Source organism: Plecotus auritus (assembly GCF_963455305.1).
Source record: "Plecotus auritus genome assembly, chromosome: 2".
NCBI lineage: Eukaryota > Metazoa > Chordata > Mammalia > Chiroptera > Vespertilionidae > Plecotus > Plecotus auritus.
Genome location: NC_137771.1, coordinates 4,526,971 through 4,539,323, shown reverse-complemented (window position 1 = coordinate 4,539,323; position 12,353 = coordinate 4,526,971). Strand labels below are relative to the sequence as shown.

The 12,353-nt window shown below is 43.0% G+C and overlaps 1 protein-coding gene across 4 annotated transcripts in view; it reads left to right on the top strand.

Annotated features, from left to right (window-relative positions):
- The window catches only part of RERE (arginine-glutamic acid dipeptide repeats), a 400,567-nt gene that overhangs the window by 231,112 nt on the left and 157,102 nt on the right, over window positions 1–12,353 (top strand). For all 4 annotated transcript variants that reach the window (XM_080658269.1, XM_080658266.1, XM_080658268.1 and 1 more), the window contains 2 exons: window positions 1,983–2,088; window positions 3,379–3,475. In XM_080658269.1, coding sequence (XP_080514395.1) covers window positions 1,983–2,088; window positions 3,379–3,475 — 203 coding nt within the window. The remainder of the gene's footprint in view (window positions 1–1,982; window positions 2,089–3,378; window positions 3,476–12,353) is intronic.

Genomic DNA, 12,353 nt, shown 5'->3' with positions numbered 1-12,353 from the left:
GGACCCCACTTGTCAGCAGGGGGCCAGTGGACCCCACTGGAGGCCACACTACAGTCAGGATTCAGGTTCTTTTCAGCACCACGCAGAACATTTTCCTGTGCTGCACACAGATGGACATGTGCATGTGGATATCTCTTGAATTTTCTCTTTCTTTGTATCTTTCTTGGGTCTCATCCTTTGCCTAGAAAGAATCCAATGAAATATTTCCCATTTTCCCAGGTTAGATTTTATCTCCTTCATAATTCCCTGCTGGAAGTAATTGCTCTTGTCTATAAGCTCCTATATGTACCATTTATTCTTATTATTTAACACTAGAGGCCCGGTACACGAAATTCATGCACTGGGGGGGGGGGGTGTCCCTCTGCCCAGCCTGCACCCTCTCCAATCTGGGACATCCCTCTCACAATCCAGGACTGCTGGCTCCTAACTGCTCACCTGCCTGCCTGATTGCCCCTAACCACTCTGCCTGCCAGCCTGATAGCCCCCTAACTGTTACCCTGCTGGCCTGATCACCCCCAACTGCCCTCTTCTGCCGGCCCAATAACCCCCAACTGCCCTAACCTGCAGGCCTGGTCATCCCCTACTGCCCTCCTCTGCCGGCCATCTTGTGATGACATGGGTGGCCATCTTGTGGTGGCCATCTTGTGATGACATGGGCGGCCATCTTGTGATGATGTGGGGGGGCCACCATCTTGTGATGTGAGGGTGTGAGGGTCAATTTGCATATTACATCTTTATTATATAGGATACTGATTTGTCCTCATTTTCCCATCTGCAGTATAAACAGTGTGAAATATAAAGTGCAAATTGGATAAAAAGTAAAGAGTACCCATTATGCAGGATTATTCTTTGTATACAGTCTATTTTATTGAATCTATTTACACACACGCGCGCGCGCCATTTAAGCAGGAAGCATAATGACGGCTCCATTGACATACTTGAGAATTTAGCCATCTCCTTTATAAACATGCGGCATTTCTCAGATTGTAGCTCTCATTCATTTCTGACCTGCTGACTTGTGATGACAAGGTAGAAGCTGCTAAGAAGAGTGATATTGCCTTCACCTTGGGGAGTCTCTGAAGGCCCGCACTGGGTGGGAAACTACTTGATGAGGCCACAAGAAGCCTCAGTGTGCTGGCATGTTGAGATGTTCACGGCCGGTGGCACAGAGATGATGTGCCTCATGGTGTAGCCTGCAAATGGAAGGGCAGCGTTGGATCCTGTGTTCTCTGAATGAACTAGGAACAAAGTTAACTTTTAGAGCTAACACAGTTAAGCGTTTTACAAACATTTATGGGACCCTGATCATCATAGAACTCTCATTATTCACAAATATTTATGTACAAGGTGTTCAGTTCTCTGAAAGTCAAAGATAAATGAACCAGGGTCCTCAGCACCTTCATCACTACTCGTAGCTTGCTGGGTTAGTCTGCCAGGTAGCGATAGCTGCAGATTCAGTGGCAGTAAAGTGGAGGGAGAAGGTAACTCAGTCTGGGTGATGGGCAGACCCTGGGGAGATGACTGTGCCAGGCCTTGTTGGGTAAGTTCTTTCTAACGGATTGCCCTTACGGCTTCACAGTGTTTACATATATTTATAAATAACACAGTTAATAAATATTTAAAATGGTCAGAAATTAAGATAGGAGCATGTATTCATGTAGAACTATGTAGTTAATGCAAATAAAAATATATAACATTGAATGAATTAAACTGGGGATATTTATAGATTCAAGTTTGGTCTCCTTTGTTTCCCTTTAATGAGCAACTTTGAGGGATCAGATCAGAGGGGGTGCTGTGGCTGTAATTTAGAAAAAGCAAAATTTGACCTCGTTATTGACTTAGTATTTTTGTGGTCCTGGTGGTAATTGTGTGTTTCCCTCTCTGCCTGTCCATCTGTTTCCAGGGACTTTGTTCATGGGTATGGTATGCAGCTGTGGGCACCTGAAACCCTGTTCCTAATGCTGTTAGATTTTCCTTTTCAGAGTAAGAGGGACCACCTACTCATGAACGTCAAATGGTACTACCGTCAGTCTGAAGTTCCAGATTCTGTGTATCAGCATTTGGTTCAGGATCGACACAATGAAAATGGTAAATATTCCCTTCGTAGCTTTGGACAAAGTTTGTTCTAAAAAGGTTTAGTAAAACGGAGATCACTACTATGGACATTTTTTCTAAAATAGCTTCTTATAAATAGGACGTTAGTAGAATACTCACTTTCTGCTGAGTTCTTTCGTTATTTTTGCCTTTGAAAAGAAAGAATCTGAGCATGTGCTAATGACGTCTCCCTCTTAAACTCAGAATAGAGATAGGTCTTTTTTGGAAATGACAGTAATTTATTTTTCTCACCTAATGATGAACTAATAATGCTTGTAACCTACAGGACTGTACTTTCTTTCTTTCCTCTTTTTCAACAGAGTCTGTATCATTGAAGTTCTCTGTATTCAGGGTTTGAACTTCAGTTTCAAAGCAAAGCTTTCCTGAATGTTTTGGAATTCAGCTTGCATCTTGACTTTCAGAACAATAGGAAGGTTGTTCAGAGCATCTTTTTTCTTCCTCTGGCACTGTAGTGTCTACCCAATAACTCCATGTACACATGATGTGAACATGAAATGTCTGTTACATTTGTTCAGATGTATGTATAATAGCTCCCTTCCATTGATTTTTTTGAGAGGTGCTAGACCTCATGATAGCCGATTCCCATTTGTCTCCCATTAGTTACATGGCGCTCCCCACTTCCGGAAGAGGAAAATGAGGCTTAGGGATGCTGGGGAAGTTGCCAAGGCCAGCCCTGTCCCTGATGTCTGTGCCCTTCACTCTTCACCCTGCTTTTGGTGATAGGTTTTAATTCGAGCAACCATCGTCAGAAATCGTTTTGAAGAATGATAGAATGATAATCTTTCACATCTCACTACTTATTTTCTCCTCTGAAGCTATAAAAATTTCTGTTAATGCAGTTAAATTATGGTTTGTTATTTAAAATAGCAACTTAGTTATTCTTTTCAATGGAAACTCTGATTTCATTTCATCCTGGACTATTTAGCAATAAAAAATAAAATGAACAGGATGATTAAATATTTAGTAGGTCACAAATTGCTAAAATGCAATAGTTGTTTCTTCCCTTTAAAAAAATGTGTACTTACTGCATTTCAGCGAACTGTGGGGACTTGAGTAGAAGGTATAAAACACAGCCAGCAGAATATTTGTTTTTGTTATCTCTGCTCTACAGTATTCCTCTTCTCTGTTTGCTGACCAGGCCTGGTGATTTAGTGTGCTTTCTTTAGTGGGAGGTGACCCTGGAAGAAAAATTTTGTAAAATGTTCCTAATTGTTTTGGGAAACTCAGTTTTAATGTCCTCTTAATGAATTGATTTTTTGACAGACTCTGGAAGAGAACTTGTTATTACAGATCCAGTTATCAAGAACCGAGAGCTCTTCATTTCTGATTATGTAGACACCTACCATGCTGCTGCCCTCAGGTAGGTGCAGAGGTGTGGTCTCTGGGAAGGAGGAGTCATGGAGTGTGGAGGCGCAGCTGTCCTGGCCTCCTTTCATTATCGTGGTGGTAATCAGGTGACTCCTGTGGTCGCTGGCCAACATTCCAGTGTTAACTCTGTGTATTGTTGGGGTCTGGGAGGTTGCCTGTATTTTCACTAATTTGTTGGGGGTGTGGGGAGGGGACTTTTTTTCTATTTCATTTTCTTATACCCTCTCTAAAGTTTTTAAAAAAATCATTATGTCCTTGAAAATTATTATCCTGGTATTGGTCACTAAAGTATTTAGGGTGAAGTGTTTTGATGGTCTGCAGGTTATTTCCCAAAGATTCCGTCACTGTTCTGCCTAGGACATGTGAAGAAATGGAAGAAACAAATATGGCAGCATGTCATTAATTGGGCATGTGATTATTAACCTAGGCAAAGTTGGTAGGGGCTTCACTGACCTATTCTTTCAGTTTTCTGCACGTATGAAAATTTTTCTGCTAAAAGCTCGGGTAGGGAGAGTATATTGAAGACTCTATTCTGAGGCAGAAGGTAACATTGCAGGTTACTCTTCATGTCTCTGGTCATTATGCCAGAAAGTGACCATTAGCCCTGCTTTGTGCCCGCTGGTGTTTTGTTTCTTCTGTCCCTTTCAAGAAAAGGATGCATGTATATCCATGGCATGTATATATGGCATGTTTTGTATGTAAGTGGGAGACTTTGGGCTTCTTATGTGGTAGAAGCAGTAAGGCAAGTAATAACTTTCCCCACTGGAAATAATAAAGTGATTTGATGGAAAAACTACTTTGTTGTTAAAAAATACAGGTGGTTTTTTTTTTTTTGTGTGTGTGTGTGTGTGTGTGTGTGTGTTTTCAAAAATGCCATAGGGATATGCTGGCTTTTAGCTTATCTACAATGAGATACAATAATTTCTCTATTATGTTGCTCTGATGGTATTCAGTAAAACCATCTGGAGTTTCTTGTGCAAAGCTACATAGCTAAAGCCAATTATTTCAAGGCAAATTAGCAAAATTTTTAATGCAGGGCAGGTTTTGGCAAACTTTTGGGGCACATAATCTTTCATCTGGTCTCTGTTACAGCCACTCAGCTCAGCCCTGTAGCACAGAAGCCACAGGCAGCGTGGATGAGGTGGCTGTGCTCCAGTAACACTTTATTTGTGGACACAAATCTGAATTTAATTTAATTTCCACATGTCAGGAGGTGTATTACTCGTCTTTTGATTTCCTTTTTTGCCATTTAAAATGTAGAACCCATTCATAGTGCAGGGCTTCTACAGAAGCAGGCGTTGGGCCAGATTTGGCCTATGGGCCATAGTTTGCCAAGCCCTGCTGCCAGGGCAGAAGTGTGCGTGGTTAGAGTTGGCTTCCTATAGGACTTCATAGATAAGTTTGGAGAATTCCTGTGCTGTTTTGTAAACTTCTTCCCAAAGTCCCACAAGCTTTTTGTGACGGTGGCTTATGGATCTCAGACTGACATGCTGAACAAGGACGTTAATGGGAAGTTGGATAGATGTATGGAACCCCTACATTGTTAGCTAAGACAGGGAGCTGGATCCTGGGATCATTTCTTACCCTACTTTGCATGCTTTTCCCTCCTCCTCCCGTTTTGTTTCCTCAGTTGCGATAAATGATTTCAAACAATTTAGAGTTGAATTCAAGTTAAAGCAATAAATATATGCGATATATCTGGTCTTTCATCGTTTTTCACGTGATTGCCTTGACTACATTTGAATATTTATCAGAAGGTGTTAAGATTCGTAGAGTCTTTATTTTTCGTTTTTTAAAATCCTCACCTGAGGATTTATTTGCCATGTTACTTTTTTTACCCTAAAGATAATGTTTTATTGATGGTCAAAGATCTAGAGCAAGCATGTCAAACTCGCGGGCTGCATGCGGCCCACAGCGAATGTTTTTGCGGCCCAGCCAGTATAACGGCATGTAAGAAACTTTTTAATAAAAATTTCGTAACTTAAATTTTACAATATCTTGTTATACATAATTATTAATAATGAACTACAACATTCGCTAATGACTGATTACTAGAATCGTGTTGCATTCATTTCCCTTACTCGCCTTACGTGCAGGTGCACCATTTCTCTCCACTAATACTAGCAGCAAATATTTTAGCAACTGATTGCCACATCATTAGTCTTGTACTGAATTGTTTGGTGTGCGCAACAAGAAATATATTTCGCTTTTGGAGAACAAGAAAAATAGGTTTATTTGTGTTACGCTTACTAATTTCTGCAGTTATTTAGTGTCTGATAAGTTAATGTTCAAGAAAAAATATTAATTTTTATTAAGATGTTCTATTATTTTATGTTAATGATTACTCATTTATTTCAGCCCTTTGTATTCAGCTTACCTCTATCGAAATAAACCTTTGGAATATGAAAATTGAAGCTTTTGTTTTTTTGTGGCCCACGTAAACGTAAAGCTTGTTTATTTGGCCCGTGTTAGCCTTTGAGCTTGACATGCTTGATCCAGAGTGATACCTTTGTGACTGGACTGTGAACTGTGAGCTGGGCGTCACTTTCAGGTTTCCCGTGCCCTTGTAACAAGGAATTCTCCGGTACTGGTTGTGGCGAGCAGCATGGGAGGGCATACACGTTTCATCAGCTTGAGGGCTCTTTTCCAACGTTTATTTGTTGCTGTTAATCCTCACCCTAGGATATTTTTAGAGAGAGTTGGAAGGGAGGGGGAGAGAGAAACATCGATGTGAGAGAGACACATCCATTGGCTGCCTCCCTCACGTGCCCAGGGCCAGGATTGAGCCTGCAACCAAGGTACCTGCCCTTGACTGGTATCAAACTTGTGACCCTCGGTCCGTAGTTGATGCTCTATCCACTGAGCCAAACGGCTAGGACTCATTTCCAACTTTCTGATTATCTGCTTCCTACTTTATGTGATTGTTAGGGGGAAAAAATCCTAAGGTAGATAAAGTTACAAGCTATCACCTTACTAGGAATTCAAATTATAGGAATACTAGAGGCCTGGTGCACGAAAACAGGGCCAGTCAGGGCCTTCCGGCTGCTGACCAGGGATTTCCTTCCCTGGCTGCCGGCTGGGGCCTTCCTTCATTCTGCACTGCCCCCTGGTGGTTCGCGCACATCACAGCAAGCGACTGAACTCCTGGTCCCCCAGTCGAACTCCCAAGGGGACACTTTGCATATTAGCCTTTTACATATATGCAAAGTGTCCCCTTGGGAGTTCCACCTACTGGGAGTTTGACTGCTCGCTGTGACGTGTGCTGACCACCAGGGGGTGGCGCGGAACGAAGGAAGGCCCCTGATCACCGGCCAGGACTAGGGACCCTGCCTGTGCATGAATTTCATGCACCTGGCCTGTAGTAAATATACAATGATTGAAGTAGGTTAATTATATCTTTGTATAAATTCCCCAACCATCCCATAGCATTTACAGAGTTCCTTTAGCTCCTGCAAGTTCTTACTTAAGGAGTTTCATGACCCTCTGAGGTCTTAGTTTTGCAGTTTAAGATTCATTTTCTGGTTTTAATCTGTTGTTTTTATACGTGAAATAACGTCAACCCACAGCATTTTTATTGTTTTGTCTATACATGCTTAGTACTTCATTAGATACCATAACTTTTCAGCCATTTTTTAACTTACCCATTCATCGTATCACATGTTATCAAGCCACCAGTAGGGGCGAGATTCTGGAGGAACTGGGGACACCTAACTGAATAACTCTCTGCCCTTGAATACCTCATGGTCTTTTAACAATCTTTTATTTGGAGCTACTGTAGACACACAGAAAACTTGTAAGAACTGAGTTTTCATATGTCCCTCCCCCAGTCTTCCTCAGTGTTTACATCTTATGTAACGATAGTATAGTTATCAGAACCAGGAGACTCGCATTAGTCCAATACCGTTTACCTAAAGACCCTATTTGATTTTTGCTAATGTTTTACTTCATTCAGGCTGCTATAACAAAATACCGTAGACTGGGCAGCCTACAAATAACAGAACTTTATTTCTGACAGTTCTGGAGGCTGGAAGTCGGAGATTGGGGTGCCAGCATTTTGAGTTCTGGTGAGAGCCCTCTTCTGATTTGTACACTGCCGACTTCCTGCATCCCCACGTGGCCGGGAGCAGAGAGGGGAAGCAAGCTTCCAGGCCAGCACCACAAGACCCATTTTATCCTTTCTCTTTCCTTTGTAACTTCTTCCTGCAGCAGCGAAGAACACATTCTTACTGTTTAAAATATATGTATATTTACTTACTTTTATTCAGTTCTGAAATACACACAACTTAGTTTCCAAATTTATAACCCATGCCCCTGTGAAAAACACATTTACTGACTAAATTTTTGTCTTTTAGTCTTATCTATAACTAGAGGCCTGGTGCATGAAAATTCATGCACTGGAGTGGGGGGTCCCTCAGCCTGGGCTGCCCCCTCTCACAGTCCGGGAGCCCTCAGGGGCTGGAGGCAACCTGGCAATCAGGGGAAGGCGACGCCCCATCACACCTCTGCTGCTGCCACTGCCGGCAGCGCAAGCCTCGGCTGGCCCTGGTTACCTGAGCCTCGGGCCGGCCCAGTTGCCATTCGAGGCTTGCCTGTGCCTCGGGCCAGCCCTGGGCAGGTGTGGGGCTGAGGGGACTGGGGGACTCTGGATGCAGGCACGCAGAGTGGCTGGGCCCACCTGGGGGGCACCTGCTGCCCTGGCGGGGCTGAGGGGACTGGGCGCCACCATCTGTGGCTGTGGGTGCCACCACCTTTGAGGGCGGGGCAGTCAATTAGCATATTCCCTCCTTATTGGCTATGGGCGCCACCATCTTTGTGATGGCATGAGGGTCAATTAGCATATTCCCTCTTTATTAGACAGGATAATAAAAGCGTAATATGCTAATTAGACCGGACAGCTGAACGACCTTCCGGATGAAGCCGGGGCTGCAAGGGCCAAGCCTCTTGCACGAATTTCGTGCACCGGGCCTCTAGTAGTATATAAGCATGATACTGTCTTCCAAAGTTGCTTTCATGTGTAAATTCTGTTCTTACACACCTTCCTAAGGTGGTTGTGCTATTGATTTGTAATATAGTTAAATTAATTTGTTAGACTTTGCATTCTGTTGGTTCCTTCTGGTTGATTAGGACTGTTTGTTTATTGTTTGGGTATGCAAAGGTTTGTGGATTATTGCTGTGGTTGGTACTAAGGACCAGAGCTGTACAAAGTTATAGCCTGCAACCCTGCTGTCATGATGAGTCCCCACTGCCTTCTCACCCACCTCCCGTGGGTAACTGATTCCTTTACTTCTTATTCTTCTTGCATTTTCTCTTCACAAATGAGCAAATACATGTCTATTTTATTATAATCTCTTCTTTCTTATCTGAAGGGTAGCATAGGACCTGTAGTGTCATGTTCTGGAAATTGCTCCATATTAGTGCACAGAGAACTTCCTCATTGTTTTTTTGACAGCTGCATAGTACTCCATTGTGTGGGTGTGCCATAGTTTATAAGCTGGGCTTTCATATATGGGCATTTCAGTTCCCAGGGTGTTTCAGTCATAAATGATACTGTAGTGACTATGCTTGTGCATATGCGTTTCCTTATTGTTAGATGTGTATCTTCATGGTGGGTTCATAAGAGAGAGAATGCTGGGTTAAAAGGTTCATGTATGTGTGATTTCCCTCCAGAAAACATATACCGGTTTGCATTTTCTCCAACAGTGTGTGAGACTTCCTGTTTTGCCAACAGAATGTGTTGTCTTTGTTTTTTAAGTGTGCCAGGCTGATAGGTGAGAAATCGTATCTCAGTGTTATTTTACTTTTTTTTTGCTAACATTTTTTTCAGATGTATGAAGGATAATTTTACCTCTTTTTTGGGAGTGAAGCATCTGTTTGTCTTTCCTATTTGTTCTTTTCATTTTGTCTCTCATGTTTTAAAAGTGTTTCATATATCTGTTGTATGTTGCAGATATTTTCTCCCACGTCTTCACTTTTCTTTTATGCGTTTTTAAAATTATGCAAAGGCTATTTTTATCTAGTCCCACTTATCAGTCTTTTATTTCCTCAGGATTGTGAGTCATAGTTAGAAAGCCTTTCCCTACACCACATTTAAAGAGGAATTCTCCCCAGTTGTCCCAGCACCATTTATTTCAGAAGTCTGTCTGTACCTCTGCAGCTTGAGATGCCCCTCTGTCACAGATTCTTTTCCATAGAATTCCGGCCTTACCACTGCACTTTCTTCTGCCTCTTTATGTGCGGGCACCACAGCCTTTGGATTACAGAGGCTTTAAGCTCTGTTTTATTGTCTGATAGAGCTGGTCTCCCCGCCCCTTTTCAGTGTTGGTTTTTCCATGTGAATTTTAGTATTAACTGTTTCAGTCCGTAAAGCCGATCGTTGGCAGCTGTGTTAGGATTGCATTGAATGTACAGGTCAAGCTGTGGGGAAATGCCATGATGGTTTTCCCCCGAGAGCAGGGGGATTTTTCCACTTGTTCACGTTTACTGTTATTTCAGGAGTGTCTGAGAACTTTCCTCATAGACATTTCCCCATTCTTGGTACATTTATTCCCTCACATTTAAACTCAGACAAATATTGAACTGTAGACCCTAACAATAGAGAATACACGTTCTTCTGTGTACCTTGGCGTATTCTTAAAAAATGAGCATAAATTGCGGCACAAAAAAACTCTCGGGTTAAAATGGAATAATAATAAAGTTTACAAATAAAAACATAGAGCAGAAAGGTCCTTTCATCTGGAAATTTAAAAGGTCCTATTAAACAACTCCTGGTATAAGGGGAACCACAAATTTAAAATGATAATGCAAATACTATAAACTGGAATGTATGGCATGCATTTAAAGCAATGATTAGAGAAAAACTAGTTATACGAAACACATTGATTTGAATAAAAAATAAAATTAAATGCAATTTCCAGCTTAACATGATAAAAAGAACAACAAATAAAGAAAAGAATGCACTGCTGTTCGCTAAATGTATATAGAAGAAATACTTAAGACAATTACATTCAGCAAGTGGGAGGCACGGGGACTTGAGTGGAAGCAGTGGTGTATATTGTTACACTTAGAGCAACCACCGAGAACACTATACGGAGTGATAAACTAAAACACTGTAACTAGATCAAGATGGAAGAACCTTGAAAAATGTCCAGATAACCCGCAGGAAGGCAAGAGAAGCAAAAGAACTAGAAACATAGAGGCTTAAAACAATCCTGAGCATCTGCCATGCCCGCCGGTTCCTCTGAGGCTTGCCTGTGCTTGGGGGGAGATGAAGGCTTGCCCAGGTGTGGGAGTTTCAAGGGAATGAATTTCGGGGCTACGTTTGCATTGGTGTTCTCCCCTGGCGTAAGGCGGTTCTGTTCTCTCCTCATCCCCTCAGATGGCCACTCCCACTGGCCAGAGGGCTCTTCAAACGCCGCACTTCCCAGGCTGTGGCGGCACCACACCAGAGGGCTGCCCGCCCAGGCGGTCTTTTTCAGGAAGCCCGTGGCTGGCCCTTACTGATCAGTGGGAGACCTCAGGACGGGGCCTTTCCTGCCTTGAGCCACGGGTCTGTTACCAGTGAAGTATCACTTTAGAAATCGGGTGACAGGACTTTAGGGGACTCCAAAACCAGCTGTTTCCACAAGGTGGGAGTGATGGCGATGTTCTCTGACCAGCCTCTCCTCCTGCATTCCACAAACACGGTCAAATGATGTACCGATAGCACGATGAAAGGGGACTCTGGCCGAAACCGGTTTGGCTCAGTGGATAGAGTGTCGGCCTGCGGACTGAAAGGTCCTGGGTTCAATTCCGATCAAGGGCATGTACCTTGGTTGCGGGCACATCCCCAGTGGGAGGTGTGCAGGAGGCAGCTGATCGATGTTTCTAGCTCTCTATCTCTCTCCCTTCCTCTCTGTGAAATATCAATAAAATATATTTTAAAAAAAAGGGGGGGACTCTGGGGGAAAAAGGAATGCTTAAAACCTACACATACACACGCATCTTTGATGTAAGCACCACCCTCAGCAAGAGGTGCTGTGAAAAATGCAGGGTGGGCACGGAGGGTCACAGTTGGGAGTATATGAAGCACAGAGTCCATTCTTGAGTTATTTATTAATTATGTTGTTGCTTTCCATACTAACAACTGTAAACCTACTTTGCCCCACTCTGTATTTCAAAATGGGTGCCACCCACTCAGAGCCATCCACAGTGGCCTTACCTGCTCCTGTCAGCCCTGTCTTCAGCGCTGCTCTGTACTCGGCTCAATGCCGGAGGGCTCATTAGCCAGCACATGTAGCAACCTGAAACAGCCACTGCTGCATGCTAATGACTGTCACTGTTTCATTTTCCCTAATGCTTTAAAAATATACAGTGAAATGCAGATTTTAAGTTTACATTTCCATAAATTTTGATAAATTTATTCGACCCTAAGCAAGGCATGGAATAGTCCCACCATGTGAGAAAGTTCCCTTAGCTACTGTCCACTCAAAACTTCCCACCCAGAAGCCAACAACTATACTGTTTCTGTTACCGTGCATTAGTTTTGCCTGTTCCACAACTTCATGTAAGTGGAATCATGAGTATGTACTTTGTTGTGTGTCTGGCTTCTATTTTTAAATACATTTTTAATGATTTCAGAGAGGAAGGGAGAGATAGAAACATCAATGATGAGAGAGAATCATTGATTGGCTGCCTCCTGTACACCCTCCCACTGGGGATCGAGCCTGCAACCCCTGCATGTGCTCTTGACTGGAATCGAACTCATGACCCTTAGGTCCTCAGGCCGATGCTCTACCCACTGAGCCGAACCGGCTAGGGCAGTGGTCGGCAAACTCATTAGTCAACAGAGCCGCAGTTTGCCGACCACTGGGCTAGGGCATGCCTGGCTTCTT